Below are 17,185 nucleotides of genomic sequence, written 5' to 3'. Positions count from 1 at the left end.
CATGGCCCTTAAGCATTTGTGTCCACGCCTCCATTGGCCGTGTCTCTGGCAGAGACTGAACAAAGTCAGCTGGGATAGTTGAGAGGACAAGCCTCGAGGCGAGAAGAGAAGTGATGTCAGTGGTGGACCCTCCTTCCTCGTTCATGTCTCCCCCTGATGGCTCTTGTCCTGCCCCTTTCTACTCCTCTCTGCCTCCACTCCCTGCCCGCCATATACTTCAGAGACCCCACCAGAACCACCGCAGCCCATCTCATACACACCAGTCTCCCTGTTGCCTGTTTGCTGCCTTCTGGCTCTGGCCCATGCTCTCCACTCTTACCCTCCTGGTTGGCATCCATGCCACTGCACTGGCTCGGTCCTTAGCCTCTGGAGTCCCAGCAGGATGGCATTCTGTCCACAGAAATCCCAGTGGCCTTGGCTCTTAATACTCAGAAGACCGGCACTCAGTCCCCTTTCAACTCTCGAAAACTGACATGCCTGCCGCCATTTTGTTTGTCCCACAGTGGTCTGGTCCCCAGAGCCACTTGACTGCAACCCCAAAATCTATGGGGATCTTGACTCCAAGCCGGCAGTCTCTAGAGCTCAGTTTGGTGGGTGATGCATTCTTTGCCTGTGCCTGACACCTGCTCTGCGATGGGTCTTGTCCCATTTGGACCTTCAGTTTGGAACAGGCACCTTTAATTGAGAAGGAACACGTAACTCAACACACGGAAACCAGTTCATGTGGTGTGTGACTTCTCAGAGTCTTAGCACATCATCACAGGTCACGAATCTTCATAAAGTGGCCGTGACATGCTTCCTTGCCCAAATGTATTAAATCAGAAAGCCCATGGTCACCTGGCAACCAGAACTAGGGGTCCAAAGGCCTGGTTCTGCAGACCCTGCGGGGGAGGATGGACAGCATACAGAGACCGTGACCCCGAAAGGCATGTCGTCGTGGCTAGCCGGTGCAGTAATTTTATTTCAGATAGAGCCGGAAGCTGTCTGAAGACAGGCTTACCTACAAAGTCATCCCGGGTACCGGTGGGAAATTTGACTCCTATTTTGGGTTTGCATTGGCCAAATGGACCTTTTTAGAGGTAGATTCTTGGCCCAGGGTCCCAGCTCAGCTTCCATGTCGCCAGGATTTACGCATTTGTGGGTGCTGAGACAGGGTCTGCGAAATGTGGTCAGATGACTCCAGCCTTTATTTGTACTGGGAAGGTGAAGAAATTTCACTGTTACGTATTTAAGGAAGGAATTAGCTATCCCCGGAAGAACTGGCAATTACCTGGTTCTGGCCTTTCCCGAGTGAGTCTAGGCAAGGCTAAATCATAGGATTTTTAGATTTCCTGTCACTCACCATCTGGGGACCCCCATGGGCCTCTGCCACTGCTGTCTGGCCCCCAAGTTTATCTTAAACATTCCCTGAACTTACAAGCCTTCAGTGGATGCTTGGGGAACTTCCCAAATTCCCCTGATGGCAGATTTCTCCTCTCTCTTGGCTGGCCTTTGCCAAATGTAACTGCTTTTTAGAACAGCGATCAAAACCTTCCAGATCTCTCTAGACTTGAGTACTTCAAAACCGTATATTAGTTAGTACCTCTGGCTAGGATTTTGAATCCTGACCAGAATTCAAAAGCATCGTGGCAGATGTCTGCCCTACAGAGCGGAAATAAGCAGAAAGCACCTGCTAACCGTTGACGACCCATCCCCTGGAAATAGTTCACAGCACGTGCTCCGTGATAAATGCATTCTTTCTGTACGTGCCTGATCTTCCGTCTTTCAGATTTGGGCTTTTTTCTTCCCTCCCTCCCTCCTTCCACTGGGGTCGTCCTTTGTCTCTCTTAATTTTTAAGGTTCTGGATCTTAGGCTCTCCCCGTGTGACCTACAGGTTACAGACTTCAGAACAAGAAGACCACTTCACTTCCTGCATCAGGGAGACATTTCTAGGTCTGACCTTTCTCCTCCCTTGTCTACGCACCTTGCGGGAGAAGAATCCCCCTTATGTGAAAGAACCCTGTGGACGTGCAAAGGATGAACTTTGGGGTCGGGCTCCCTTCCCAGTTCAAATTCTGGCCATGTGACCTTGGGAAGTGACGTACCCTCTGAATGCCTCTGTTTCTTTATATGCGAAATGGGGAACTAATAGCACTGTTTTGAGCATTAAATAGAATTTTACTTAAGCATTTGGAACAATGCCCAGCCTGTGGGAAATGTCAGCTGATTTGAGTACCTAGACTAGGCTTCTGAGTGACATTGTCCCATTTTTAAGATGGCGACATGGCCGGGTGTGCTTCTCCATGAGGCACTCTGCCCGACCCCTTCCTTTGCCATCACACTAAGGACACCATGAATGTCTGTCTGTCCATCTCCACCCACCCACGGGCAATCGGGCTAATTCTGCAAGCACAAAATACACCAAAGCCAACAGGGACTGGTCGAGGACTGTGGAAGGTTGCAGGAGGCTCCCCGGGACGTGGAAGGCGTTCTGTAGGGCGAAGGGTTGTGGCCATTTCTGCCTGAGCCTCCTCCCCGTCACACATTTTATTTCCCAAAGAACTTGGGAAACTTGTCAGCCAAGACGAGACCCTTCTGGTTCTCCCCTTCTTTCCCACCCAGATGCCCTGGCCGGGTGGTAAGACTTAAGGAAAGGAAAGGACCCCTCTTTATTTTTCTGTTCCTTAAGCCTAGTGTCCTCCAAGAACGCTTTCCCCTCCTCTGAGACCCACACTGGCCCATCTCACCAGATTCTCAGAAGACTCAGGAAGCTAGAAAAAAGGGGGATGCTATTCCTTGTTCGTTCCCCTTACTTCTACCAGAGACCCCCCCTCCCCCCAATCTTTGGTGTTTTGATAGGAAGAGAAGACAGTCGCATGGCAGATCCTGTAAACCCAAGTGGCATGACCCGGATGGGGTCTTCCCAGTGTCTCCATCTCCCGCTGGCCTGATTCCCTGGCATCGCATGCTTCTGTCCCCCTCCTATGAGCCTGTTTTAGGGTTAGGTTCACGGTCTTTCTTTCTTTCTCCATGAGGATTACCAAAAAAAAATCTGTACTTGGCACCTACCAGGACGAGAGCATCATCATGGCCAAGGCTCCCGCTTATTGGCTTCTTAGCAGGTGCTCTGTAATTTGTACACATTGTCCTCCTTGTTCTTTACGACCCTAAGGTGAAGGGGTCAGTATTACTCCCATCTTCCAGAGAACCATCAGAGGAACCTAGAGCTTCAATACCTCATCCCTGTCACACGGTAATGAGAAAATCTGGGATTCAAACCCCAAATCCCTCCCTCCAGAGGCCGGCGCTGCTCCCTGAAGCACTGGGGTGAGCCGGACAGGGAGTGGGGTCACCCCACTGCCCAGCTGCCACTCCAGCTCCTCACAGTCCAGCTACCCAGCCTTTATCTTCCCTCCATGAAGGTGCCCCGTGATTCTCCGTGTTCTCCAACTTGTCAACCCTGTAAAATGCCATTGGCATAGCTGGACGGACTTCTTATGGGGCACACCCTGTGTTTCCCACCCCTCACCCATCACCATGGCCCATTGTGTGGCCACTTGGCTTTCTCCCCCAGGTTAAGGGTCCAAGGGCGTGCTCAATGTATCTTACCACTCGGTCACTGATACTTCACGGCGATGCTGGAAGTGGGATGGGAGGTATTAGCCTCCTTCTGTGGATGGACGGAGAGCTTTGCCGAGTCAGTGAGTGGCTTACCTGGGTCTAGAGAATTAGATGGTTCTGGAACCTCTTCCATGGCACAATGTCTTAGGAAAGGTACAAAGTGTGTCCTATGATAAGTTCCATACAAACATAAGGTCTGGTAGACTAGGAGGAGTTCAACAGAACAGATTGTGTGTCAGTAGGAATTGTCACCGGGTCCACCCCACGGGCATCCCGATGGTGAGCGGCTGAGAATTCTGAATTCCCTGCCCCTTTGGCACGTTACCCTAAGAGACAGGAGTAGGAGACAGGCATCCCAGGGCTAAATGCAGGCACTCCTTTCCTGCCTCCTTGCTCCCATCTCCCACAGGACCCAGAAAAAGCCAGAAGAGAGCCTTGGCCTGCGGTCACCTCCGGGATTCTGGCATATACTCCTGCCTCCTGCTTATTAATTTCCAAACCCTTTGCTTCTTCTTAGAGCTTCTTCCCGGCCTCTGGCTTCTTGCTCTGCCCTGGATTCATCTCGAAAGGGATCTGAAAACCAGTTCCTCTAAGTTTTCTCCAGGAAGCAGTGGGCCACAGGAAGCCTTTGACATCCAGGCTGGCCTGAGATATCTGCACAGTGACTTCTAGTGGCGCCCGTTGTGTTTGGTTAATTGCCCTTCCATTTCACCCCTTTCTTGGTAAACACAATCAGTTTCTTGATTGCTGGCTACCATTGCTTCTTTCTGTGATGAAACAAACTTCTATAACCTTTGGGTCGCAGTCCTCCCATCTCTGAATAGCTTCCCCTCCGTGGCAGTGTGCCAAGCAGTTTTACAGTTTTTGTCTTCAGGTTGGATTTCATGTAGACATTCAGACATTTAAATATTCCGTTTATTTATACCAGTTTTTTTTTTTTTTTTCCCTGAAAGCAAATAGGCGTTCAGTCCCCCCCAGGAGCACTGCCTTTGTGATTGATTCACTCTGTAAAGATTTAGATTGCTTTTTGAAAAGATGGGCGAATGTTTGACGCACGTGCACTGGGAACGTGAGGTGCTGCCTCCCCCCAGAAAGGAGTTTCAGCGGGGAAAGTGCAGATCGCACGCGGCACAGCGGTCTCTTTGTAAAAGCAGAAGTGTGCTGTGCGCTCAGCTCTTAGTTCTCGGTTGCTGATTTTTGCCACGAGTACTTCGCGGGTCTCGCTCAGTCTGTCCGCGATGCCCTAGCTGGCCCCTTTGCTTGGTAAACCGGATCACCAGGGAGGCTGGTGTCCGAGCTTGCTGATGCTTGAAGATGCCGTTGGAAGTAGAAGGCATCCCCCAGGAGCCCTGAGCCTGGAGCCCATGCCCACCCAGTGCTTCCCCACCCCCACCCCCAAATGGAAAGGTCTTTCTACGTGAAAGAGCAGAGGGTAAGGAGAATGGGGGAGACCGACGTCCCCTAGGGCTCCTTCTGTGGCTCGCCATGGCCAACATCTTGCATGCATGCCGTCCTCGCCCACCACTGCACCTAAGTGCTATCACTTCCCTTCCCCGAGCTGAATACTAAGCTTGTTGTGCTTTTCATCCTGATAAATTCGGAAGCCCATAGTTTGATAGTCCCTTGCAGTCCCCTTTAAATGTTGGGGGGGGGTGCAACTGGACCTTGTCCCCGAGTTTTGCATGGCTCCCAGGAGTGATTCTGGATCCCCTGTAGGACGTTCTTCTTTTTTGATGGAGGGTCCTCAGACCCAAGACGACTTGAGAACTAGTGGGTCCTGGAAAGAGACCCAGCCCCTGGAACCCCGCCCCCCCAACTCCCCAGGTGCCTCCTGGGAGCCATACAAGGGAGGTGAGAAATAGTAACGATGACAGGACATGACAAGCGTCAGGAGGCTGTCCCCATCCTAGTGCCTGCTCAGCGTTGACTGCCGTCTCGCGGCGGGCTGTACCTCACGGCTCGCTTCCTTAAAGGACCCAAATCCTACCCGCTACAGCCGATCTCCAAACTTGAACCGTTTTGGTTGGTTTGTTGAATCTTGCTGCTGGTCTGTACGGTAAATGCCCTTCCGGGTGGGCAGAATTCACAGTGTACGAGCTCTGTGCCTCTGATCGGTGTGGGTCAGAGTAAGCACCGGACTATGCTCATAGCCACACCCCACTGTGCCTGTCTATACGTGCCAGACACAGATGCTGGGACGTTTCCTCCCTGCTCGAATGTGTGTCTCCCCCTTAGTGCTGGGAATGTCAGGGCTTGGCTTCGTCAGTGAAGGCCTCGACTTCATCCCACGTACCAGTTAGCTCCTAGACCAGAGGCAAGAACGAATAGCCTTCTAAATCGTGTAACTTGGAAGCCAGCATTTGGCTATTTCTACCGGCTTTTATTCTCCCTTAGGACACCCTCTCCCCGCCACCCCTGCACACACCAGTATCCGCTCTCCAGCTTCTGTCTTTATTCCTGCTGAAATAAAGGATAGGATCTTCGCCCCTTCAAACAGAAGAGTCCCTTTCACTAGAGAGCCCAGCTAAGTTGAAACAATTTCACCGCACAGCGAAAGCCCCACGCTCAGACCCTGACCTTGACGAGACAACCTGTGCGTCCAAAGGAAGGCATAGTTTTTTTGACACTAATATCTGTATGTTTCTGTCCCTGCAGCCTTAGGAAAATCCAAAGGTACGGTATCCTCGGGTAGCTACGAGGCCACGTTCAATCTCTGAAAACAAGCCACGCCTTTAGTGAGCTCTGCGAGAGGGTGAATGTGCCGTGTCTGGTTGCTTGGCCGGCTTAGTGGCAGCTGGGTCTCCGTGGTTAAAACTGAGTCGCACCCGGAGTGACCATAGGCGTGGGCAGCCCCTTACCTGCCGAGTAGACCCGCAGGTGTGGCCTACAGAGATTGTAGCTCGGCCAGGGTCCCGGGGCTAGTGCAGGAGCCCTGGCTCGGGCCTGTGCCCTAGACCCCAAGGGACAAAAAGGATATTTAGACGTCTCCCGCTGGTCGGTGCCACCGCGTTCTAGTGCGATGCTGCCCCCTACCCCCCCCTCCTGCCCACCTCCATCTCCCACTCGGGGGAGGGAGGGAGTCCCCCCCCAGAGAGGCTGCATTCTGCTCTGGGGGCGAGCTTGGATTCCACACGCAGATCCTGAGGCCAGCTGGCTTTGGCAGGGGGAGGAAGCGAGCCGCCGGGCGCGCCGGGGCCGCTGGAGCGCGCCGGGCCCGGGAGCACCCTGGGGCTGGCGCAGCGCAGCGCCGCGGCCCGGCCTCGCTTCCCGGGCCCAGGAGGGTGCTAAGGCTACGCTGCTGCTCTCCTGGCGGACGTGCTTGAATGTGTCCGCGGCGCGGGGGAGGGCGCCCGCTCCTGGTCACGCGTGGGTAAGCGGGTGTCTTTGTGTCCCTCGCCAGCATGGGCGTGAGGGTCATGGACACGTCCTGGGTGGCCCGAAGAGGCTCCTCGGCCGGCAGGAAGGCGTCCTGCGCCCCGCCCACCATGCAGCCCCCCGCGCCGCCCGCCGAGCTTGCCGCGCCTCTGCCGTCGCCCCTCCCGGAGCAGCCCCCGGATGGCCCCGCGGCGCCCTCGCTGTCGCCGTCGGGCTTGGGCCTCCAGCCCGGGGCCGAGCGGACCAGGTAAGCGGGGCCAGGCCGGCCGCGGCGCGCGCGGGGCGGGGGCGGGTTGGCTGCGCCCCCTCCGGGCCTGGTGGATGCTGTCACCTCCAGCCTTTTGTGTTTGGCTTTCTGCATCCTGCTGGCACGCAGCGAGTGATTCCCAGCCCCCCCCCATATCCCCGATTGTCAGATGGAGCCCGGGCTTCCCGAGAATAGCATCCCCCAGCAAGCGCGCAAGGTGGCAGCTCGCTAAAGCCGTGAGAGCGCTAAGTTGCCAACTCTCGTCTCCCCTTCCTCTTCTGCCGTGATGACTTCCCGAGTTTGAAATACGGGGTTGCGGTATTTCTCCCTTTCTCTCCTCTACCTTTAGATTCGGAGGAGCTGTCCCCCCTCCTTACGTGGGTGCAAATCAGGGAAGGAGTGGCGGTCCTGTGGTCCCGCGGGGCCTGGGGACCTGTGCAGTGTGATGCCGGGCTGTGTTCCCATTCGTTCCAGCGAAGAAGAAAGCGAGCAAGCTCACAGCACCCCTAGTTCAGGGAATATTTATGGAGGACCGAGTCCATCCAGAGATGAAACGTGGGATCTGTGCCCTTAGGGCAGTCCCGTCCCAGTGCTCAGAATCCAGGGCACATGGCCATACAGGGTCCCAGCAGAGAGGGGCCTCTCAGCTGGCCCTTCCTCGGAAGGGGCATCCTGGAAGTGGGAATGGCGCAAGACCACTTTGCTGGGTGTTTCTGTCTGTTCTGAAACAGTTCTGAGAAGTGGGAGAGCTGCTTGAATCAGAGGCAGCTATGCGTTCTGTTAGGGGGACAGCATTCCCCCTGTGGCTCCTGCTGAAAAGATCTTAGAGCCTTTGGGAGGCTGAACCTTTGCATCCAATCTTTTTTTTTTTTTTTTTTAAGATTTATTTATTTGTTTTAGAGAGGGAGAATCTTCAGCAGACTACGCCCTGAGTGTGGAGCCCAATGTGGGTCTCCATCTCACGCCCCTGAGCTCACAACCTGAGCCCATACCAAGAGTCGGACACTTAACGGTGCCGCTTCACCGGATCTTTACCCTACACATACACTCACGCAAATACCAGCTCCCTAACGAAGGGACTGCAGGGTAGGTTTTCCTCCTTTAACGAGGAGAAAGTATTTTCCCCCGTGAAATGGGGAAATGACAAAAGGAAAATGGGACAGCGTTCAGGAGTGGGGAGGTGACAGTGGATGTGCTTGGGTCGTCGTTGATGGCTCAGGGCGCGGGGACGCCGGCCCTGGCTGTGCCCTCTAGAGGCTTGTGGTCCCCTTGGGAGAGGCAGGTGCGGGAGAACAAGTTCAGCAGAGACACGGAGAGTGATCTCTGTGGACCAGAGAGGCTGACAAGGAGGAAATGAGCGAATCCAGGAGAGCTGCTGGAATGGTTCCCTTTTTGCAGTCTTCTTGGCTTCATCCTGCTTTCCTATCCTACAACCAACACTCGGTGCTAAATGCTCTTTGACGTATAAAAAAATATTTCTAGAAAGCGCCCCTCAAAGATGGATTTCCCCAGCCTCTGAAGGTGTTCCCGAATGTCATAGATGGGTGGCCCTGAGACTCACTCATGGGCCAGGAGCAGCACACACAGGCTCAGAGGATTTAAGAGGTCATTGCCATTGCTCATACCGTGTCCCTTTTTGGGGGTACCCAGCTCCGAGGCTTTCCCTTGGGTGCCCATGTTTCTCTACCATTCTTTTTCTCTGCCCATGTGGATTCTTCCCGATACAAACGGGTGTTGCATTGGGGGTTTTTTTGTTTGTTTTTTCTGTTTTCTGGACATTTGCAGCCCAGATGATGTTTCCTCCAATAGCTGGATTCCTGTCGCCCCCCCACACACACACACACTAGGATGGCAGCCCCTCCCCTCTCTCTGGCTTGCTCCAGCCTCCCCATTCTCCGCCCAGGCCCGCCCCCTCCAGACCTGGCTGCTCTCTCCAGCCAGGCTCAGCCTCTTCTGCTTGGCATTAACTCTGCCCCTGACCGCTGCTTCCTGCCCCCTTGCACCCCAGCTCACTGCGTCACACGTCCCAGAACTAACCTGTCCTTGAGTGTGTCCTAACCGAGCCTCCTCCATTGAGCGCTCCTTAGTAACCACCTTACACTCCACCTCTCCCACTGGGTCAGCTGCATCTGTGCTGGAGAGTGAGCCGGGAGGCTAAGTAGGTAAATACCTGCTTCTGTAGTGGAGGGAGTGTCCCAGGTGGGCGGGAAAAGAAGGACAAGTTCCTTGGTCCAGAGATTCCCGGGGCAGATATCTTTCAATCCAAAGGAAGGAAGAAGAGTCCAGTATCCCACAAGAAGCGAATTTTGTTGCTTGCTTGTTTTGTGTTTTCTTTTTATTGTTTTCGCTACCTCTTGATGGTGGCAGAGACGGAGGGAAGGGTAGGTAGGTATTTGGCCGTAATACCTGGGTGCCTGGTGACTTTGGGCGTGAGGAAGAGTAAGACCGGTTCTTACCTCCCAAGTTGTTTTTCGTTAAACAGAGAAAGGAGTCGCTCTTCCAGCCCCTCTGGATGAAATGGCTTTGGGGGGGTGGGGGGGGATTACCCAGGTGTGGTTTGAATGGAGCTCACCCTGAGAAGGAGAGAGTTTGCGGTGCCTTGGGCTCGACGGTCCCTTAATTCTTCACGTGGGGGGAGCTAGTTGCACTGTGGAGTTTGCTCTTCCAGCCCCTGTTCCTGCCTCCCAGCCCTTCTGGCCGTGCCCCGCTGGGAAGGGCTGGCGGATCTCTAGCTCTTTAATATTTGGGGCTTCTAGATAATTTTAGGGAACAAATAGGCTCTGCCTGTTTCTGTGGCAAAGGGGTAGCCATTGCGAAGGATTTAGGTCCCTGTCCCTATGCCCGATACCCGAGGGCATGAGGATCCCGGTGGTTTCTAACAAGGGTGACGGGTAGCTGTCATCCTGATGTGCTAGGGGCTGCCTGGAGTATAAGGGGGAGAAAGAGCGAGAACCCTTTGAGGGGCTCGGGGTGGGGGCACATCTGGAGCTCTGTTAGGAATGTCTGCGGTGGAGGGCGTGTTGGGGGATGGTGGGGAGTGACGACCTGGCCATCTCTTAGCTGTCCCTGTTCTGTGGGGTGGAGTAGGGTGTCTTTGAATATGTGCTGTATTCTTAGGACAGTGCCTGGAGAGAGGCAGCAGTGAAGGATGAATCCCCTTTGGGACATGGTGACCCAGGGTGTCCCCTTGTCAGTTCAAGGGACGCCAGAGACCCTCCTTACCATTGGCCCTGAGCCTCCTAGGCCTGGGCGGGGGGGCTGGGACTTGAACTGGCCATATGTGGGAGCACTGCGGGTGGGGGGCTGCTGGGACTGACACCCAGGCTGGGTCCCAGAGCCCTCCCCTGCCCGGGGCTGTGGTGTGGAGGTCAGGGAACTCAGCGGAGAGCCATGGCCACAAGACAGGGTGGGGATGCTCGTGGTCTCCTGGCAGACAGAGGGCAGAGGCGTGGAGAGGGAGCTGGCACCAGGGGTGTGGAGGTAGGAGTGGAACGCAGGTCCCCAGAGCCCGAGAAGGGCCAGTCCCCTCTCCCGGAGCATCTCTGAAGGGCGTGGGGCAGACCAAGAGCTGGCCCAGCGGAGCACGTGGGATTGCGACCCACAGGCTGGTGCTGCGTTTGCCTGAGTCCAGGGCCTATCTTGTCCCGTGTGCTTCTGTTCCAGCACGTCGAAAAGCAAGGAGCTCTCTCCGGGATCTGCACAGAAAGGAAGTCCAGGCTCCAGCCAGGGGACGCCCGGCGCAGGGACGCAGCCAGGGGCCCAAGCGGGCACCAGCCCCAGCCAGCCGCCCCCAGACCAGAGCCCGCACACTCTTCGGAAAGGTACGTCACTGCAACCCTTCACGTGGGTCTCCGGCTGGGGACAGCTGTCATGCTGCCTGGACACTCCTTTCCCTCTCTTGGTGTGGACGTTAAGAGACCATGTGACCTCATGAAAAATCCCTAGGCTGGGCTTTAGAACTTTGGGGAGTTAACCAACTCCAAAAGGGACCACTTCATCTTTATTCCTCGTGGCACTCATATGAACAGCGGGCTCAGTAGGGGGTACGCCGAGACCTCTGTGCAGACAGCATGGCCCACGATGACACGTGTCTTCCACAGACCCTGCTGGGCCGTACCTCCACCTTTTAAGATGCTGCGTTCAGTCTTGTGCAGGAGCCCCCTTCCCCGAGCCAGGCCCTGGCACGGCTGCCTCCCCCTGGGATTTTTTTTTTTTAAGATTTTATTTATTCATTTGAGACAGAGAGCCTGAGCAGGGGAGAGGCAGAGGGAGAAGCAGACTCCCTGCTGAGCCCCGGGGCCAGCAGAGCTCGATCCCAAAGGACCTGGAGATCATGACCTGAGCCGAAGGCAGACGCTTAACTATCTGAGCCACCCAGGTGTCCCTGGGATTGTTTCTAGAAGGTGACACAGAGCAGGAATTGGGATTGTTGCTACAGGAGTCCTGGCCTTCCATGTTTCTGTTCTGGAAGGCTGAGAATTTCTACACTGACCCAGGAGCCGCCCAACCCAGAATCTGCCACGGAACCCACCCTCAAAGGCCCAGTCATTCTCTCTGAAATGACCTTCCCAAAGCTAAGGACATGCTCTGTGGTGACATCATAAAGGGGGAGCCGTACTGTGTACTTAAACTTTTTTGTCTGTTTCCACCTTACATGCTCTCTTAGCAAAGCCTCGGACTTGTTCAAAATAGCAGCTTGTTGAATATGTTCTCGGTTCAGGCCTTTCCAGTTTCCAAGTGTGGCTTTGGCCCCAGGCTTTGTGGAATAGGGTGGCTCACCTTATCCCCTGAGCCTCTGCAACAGGTCCCCGCTGGGCTCCCTGGCTCCGGGCTCCGGTGGCAGGTGCCAGGCCCTTCCATATGGCCTTTGTTCCTCAGTCACAGCCAGGACATCCTACAGATAGGCTTTGAGCCCCTCCTATGTGCAGAGCTCTGTGCTGGGCCTCTCGCAAGCGCAGAGCACCAGGCGAACCTTTCCAGAAAGGGAGGGCACCGCGGGGCGATGCCGGGACTCCCTTCCAGACATAGGAGTTGGGACACCGTGCTGGCAGTGGCACTTCAGCATCCCGGCGCCCTCGTCCAGCACCAGCAGGTTGCCCTTGTGGCCCAGACACACTTTCCTGTCCATCTTTATGTGCGGAGCCTTTAAGCCCTGCTCCAGCCCTGAGAGGCAGGCAGACGCCGAAGCCCCAGTGTCGGATTCGGTCCGGCCTCCCATTCCAGGCCCCTGAGTCTGCCACAGCAGGTGGCATGTGGGACGAAGGCAGGGAGCGCATCCTGGAATGACGCTGGTCCCTCCTCCAGGGGGCGCTCGGCAGCTCAGAGCCTTCCTCTGAGAGGTACACCTTTCTCCTCCACCGGCCAGCAACTTTTTTGTGTTTTTAAGCAATCTCGGTCTTTTCACACTGTGCCTCCAGTTTTATGTCCTGGCCTAGTCCTGTCGCCACCAAGGAGGAGGGGTAAATGTCCTTGCAGACGCGGTGCCATCCCCCGGTTCCCCCCTCCTCCGGCTCGTGCAGGGGAAGATGTGTTGGAGCCTCGGTGCCTAGGGGCCCCGCTGGCTGCCCACCCCCCATGAGCTGTCGGGAGCTCCGGGAGCAGCTGCCGCCGGGAGAGGCCACCTGCCCTCGGGGTGCAGAGCTGAGAAGTGTTTGTGGGACGGGTCACGATTCTGTGATGCTTTTCCGTGCGCGATGCTGTGTTAACTGCTACAACCCTGCGGAAAATCGACTACGCTTCCTGTTGCGGAGCACAGGTTCAGATCCGCTGTCCGGGCGCGGGGTGGGGAAGGCGAGGCAGGCTCTGACGCCCCGGGATCTTCCCGGGGTCCGCTTTTGTCCTTGTTACCGGGTCGTTGTCCGTGAAAGGTGTGAAGTATGTGTCATTGTGTCGCACGATCCAGTAAATAAAAAGAGGGGAATGAAGGCAGAAGGGGGGGGCGTGCAGTACCCACATCTGCAGAGTCTACACCCGGGGAAGGAAAGCACGGGGGAGGCGGGTACACAGGCTCCAGAGGAAGGACGGTGCGGGACCGAGAAGTTGGGGAGGACTTGGTGGCCTGTGGCTCTCGTGGGCTCCAGGAGCCATGGGCGGGGTCGGCCAAAAGTCACAGCTTCCTGTCCCACCTCGCCCCGCTCCCGTGTCCCTGGGGGGAGATCCAGTCGTCCCTCTTGGAGCCCGTGTCACCGACTCCCCCTTCCTCCGTGTGCCCCGATACCTTTACCACCGGGCAGTGAAGGGAGGACGCTGGGCGGCCAGCCGCCGGCTACCCCCGGGGAATCTGTGCTCGGCTCTGGTGAGAGCTGTGTGTCGCTCGTGGCCGGGATCCAGGGAAGAGGAGGAGAGATTAGTGAACAGATGGGGAGACATGAAAACTTGCAGTTTGAGGTGGATTTTTAAAAACTGCATTGGCTGCTCGTGGGGTGGGGGGCCAGCGAGCGCGGGGAGCGAGGGGTGGGAGCGCGCGGAGGCTGTGCTCACAGGCCTTGGGGTCGGCCGGCTTCATTTCACGACCTTGTGTTTTCTCTTGCAGTTTCCAAGAAGTTGGCTCCGATTCCACCCAAGGTCCCCTTCGGCCAGCCGGGGGCTGTGAGCGACCAGTCCTCCGGCCAGCCGTCCCCGCTCAGCCTGTCCCCCACCCCGCCGAGCACCCCTTCGCCCTACGGACTGAGTTACCCGCAGGGGTACTCCCTGGCCTCCGGCCAGCTCTCGCCGGCGGCCGCTGCCCCTCCCCTGGCCTCCCCCGCTGGCTTCGCGAGCACCGCAGCCAAATCTCGGCCCACCCCCAAGCCCCGACAGAGACCCACCCTGCCGCCCCCTCAGCCTCCCACAGTCAGCCTGCCGGCCCCGAGTCCGCAGTCCACGGAGCACCCCGTGCTGGACGGCATGGCCCCCGGGGAGAGCATGTCGACAGGTAACCAAGCCACGGCGCCCCCACGGTTTCCCACCAGCCTCAGCTGGGTGTGCCCGGTGGCGGGATCCCTGGTGCCTGTTAGCAAGTCTATGTCCCCCGGGGTGGCTGTGCTGGTTCCATGCATCATGGGTCGCTTCTATGGTCATCTTGGGAGTCCCCTGCCCCCCCCCCACCACGGGAGGCCGGTGGAAAGCAGCCCCCGGCATCCAGGTCCTTCTGCAGAAGGACTTCTCATGGGACTTCTCCCAGTGGAGTGCCCGCTAGCGCAGGGTTCAGATTCTGTTCTTAAATCTGGGGGTTGAGCACCGAGTACTTTGGGGTGGTGCTCGGTGCTTTGAGAGAGGAGGGGGCTGGGTTATGCCCGCAGGAGGAGAGATTAGTGAACAGATGGGGAGACATGAAAACTTGCAGTTTGGCAAGTTGGCTGGCATCTAGGCACTGGTGAGGCATGGGGGGCTCTCCTTGGATAGCGCCCGGGCATCTCCAAAGGTACGGACCCTTATCTTGAGAACGGAGGCAAAGAACCAAAGACATTTGTTCCAACTGATGTCATAAGCCTTATTAGGAAAAAAAAAATGCATTTCCAGCAATATTTAGAGAAAGGTCAGTTTCAGGAAAGATGCCAGGCCCCCCCGGCTCTTGGAGGAGCTTATTGGACAAGCCCACAGCTACTAAATTTAGTCCTGCTTTAAGTGTCAAAGTCAGAGAGGGAGCTATTTCCCCCCCCACCCCGGCCCCCGAAAAATGTGAAAGTGTGAAATCACACACACACCACATTGAGCAAAAACCGTTCGCTGGTCAGAGAAAGAGGACGTTTTTGCAGCGTCTCCGCAGATACTCTGACCCCGTCACAGTGGGGACTCGGGGCGTGTATGTGGGAAGCGCCAAAGCCAGGCTCGTGTTTCCCTGGCTCGGGGAGGCAGGCACAGCGCGGGGCTGCGTGTTGGCGTCGAAGCAGCCCGCGTGGTCACCAGGCGGCAGAGAGCCTAGGACATCTGTTCAGGGTTGTCGCCAGTAGCAGGTAAAGCAGCACACACGCCCCAGATACGTGCAACACGCAGAAGACACACACACACCCCAGATACATACATGCAACACGCAGAAACACACTCCAGATACATGCATGCAACATGCGGAAGACACACACCAGATACACGTAACACGCAGAAACACACACCAGATACATGCACGCAACACACAGAAGACACACACACACACACACACCAGATGCACGTGCCCACCACACACAAGTACGCATCACGTACACACGTCCCACATCCATCCACGTGCTTCGAAGGGCTGTGGGGTCCTGGGTCGTCGGGGCGCTGGGATTTCTGACGGGGATGGGACGTTCACCCCCATGTTCTTGTCCAGGAGTGAGGTTTTCCCCGTCGACCAGAGGGAAGCGGGGGGGTCTCGGCTCCTGGCGTCAGGACGAGGCTCGTCCAACTGCTTGTCCGGTGTCTGGGAGGGGGCAGGACATTGAAGTAGCGTGGGGAGCAGGCAGCTCGGGCGGTTCGGCGGCTTTATTTTTGGAGGGGATTCGTGTTGGGCGGACGGCTGCTGCCATCCCCCCTGAGGCTGATAAAATATTAAGGAAATTCCTCCCCGAAAGTCAACAGCCCCGCTTCTCGCTGGTAGTTGGTGGTGGTGATGCGCGTGTCCCACGTGAGCGTCCGCGGCAGCGGGCACAGGTGACAGCAGGAGCTCGGGGCCACCCTGAGTCAGCCCGAGGGCCCCCCCTTCTCCAGCTGCCCCAGCGAAGGGCTGTTGGGGAGCGTGGATGCCGGAAGCACCCGAAGGAGCGCAGGGTGTCCCTGGAGAGGAATGGAAAGGTGGGAACACCGTGGGAGGAGAACTGGGGGGCCAAAATCGGGCAACGGATGTGCCCGCCTTCCGCGGGGCTGTTCCGGGTCGGCCCACCTTGAGTGGTAACAGCACTTCGGCCTCCACACCGTACACTGTGGCGTGTCCGTCGTGTTCTTTGGCAGCAGGCTGTCGTTCTGTCCATCCGCACGGGTCTCGGCCGGTGCAGCATCTGTGACGCTTTGGTGCGCCCCCCCCCCCCCCGACTGTGATACTCGACGTGGTTTTGTCACGTTCTTGTTTCATCGTGTTTACGCCTTTCTCCGAATCCTGTCGTTGTGTTCCTGCAGCTGTGTGACATGAGGGCCGCGGTTGTGGATACGTGTGAGGGGGATTTCAGGGTAAGCGGCCCCAGCCCGCCGGGCCCCGGCGCTTGCTCGGCTCTGCATGTGGCTCGGACCTCCCCTCCGCATGGCAGCTGCGCTCCGTGCCTCCCTGGCCTCGGGGAGCCCCCCCCAGCCCCGGTCCACGAGCTCCTCTGGCTTTGGGGGGGAGGCACTGGCCTTCTCGGGTCTGGCTGGCTTTGCACTAGGAGACGGGGAGGAAGACCCACAAGCAGGCTTCGCCAGCTCTCCCCTCTGGCTCTCGAGCCCCTGGCTCAGCCCCGCGACCCCTCTCCCTTTGCCCTAGAACCGCGGGGCTCACAGGCCTGTTCTTCCGGTGGCGTCTCTATCCTTGGATTGCCTGCCGCAGACCGTGGTGCCCGGTGCCGCACTGGCTGCGGACGCCTTGGCTTAGGGAAGCGTCCCCAGGAGGGTCCCACCTGGCACAGCGGCACGGCCTCCACTGCAGGGTCGGGAGCGGGTTCCCTGTGGCCGCGAGGCCATCCTGGCGGCCCCCTACTTTCCAAAGTGGGCTCTCACTTATCTTCCTCTGGGCTGACACGGTGGGCACATCCAGAAGAATCCGCAGTGGTAGGAGTCAGTCCTGAGCTTCTGTCCCCCAGGATCGGTGGGGGCTTCTCTCCCTCGCTCCTGCACCCTAGCGCCTGAGGGTCTAAAGGATCGGAGCTGCCAGGCGCCGTCCAAACCTGTCATCCCGCACCTTGATTCCCCCTTGGCTGCTGGGCCACAGGGAAGGTAAACCCGCCCGAGGCCACACTCGCCTCGTGACAAGAGATGGGATTTGAAATCTGAGGGGAAGGCTGCAGGGCAGGTGGCCGCAGGCCGGGCACAGAGGGATG

General features: G+C 57.1%; 1 protein-coding gene across 1 annotated transcript in view; it reads left to right on the top strand.

Annotated features, from left to right (window-relative positions):
- The window catches only part of ARHGAP44 (Rho GTPase activating protein 44), a 163,836-nt gene that overhangs the window by 144,063 nt on the left and 2,588 nt on the right, over positions 1 to 17,185 (top strand). The window contains exons 17-19 of the mRNA XM_026521026.4: positions 7,002 to 7,223; positions 10,887 to 11,044; positions 13,756 to 14,136. Of these exons, the coding sequence (XP_026376811.1) occupies positions 7,002 to 7,223; positions 10,887 to 11,044; positions 13,756 to 14,136 (761 nt within the window). The remainder of the gene's footprint in view (positions 1 to 7,001; positions 7,224 to 10,886; positions 11,045 to 13,755; positions 14,137 to 17,185) is intronic.

The sequence above is a fragment of the Ursus arctos genome, unplaced genomic scaffold (assembly GCF_023065955.2).
Source record: "Ursus arctos isolate Adak ecotype North America unplaced genomic scaffold, UrsArc2.0 scaffold_14, whole genome shotgun sequence".
Lineage (NCBI taxonomy): Eukaryota > Metazoa > Chordata > Mammalia > Carnivora > Ursidae > Ursus > Ursus arctos.
Note: the sequence above shows the minus strand (reverse complement) of the source record. Positions and strands in the feature narration are given on the sequence as shown.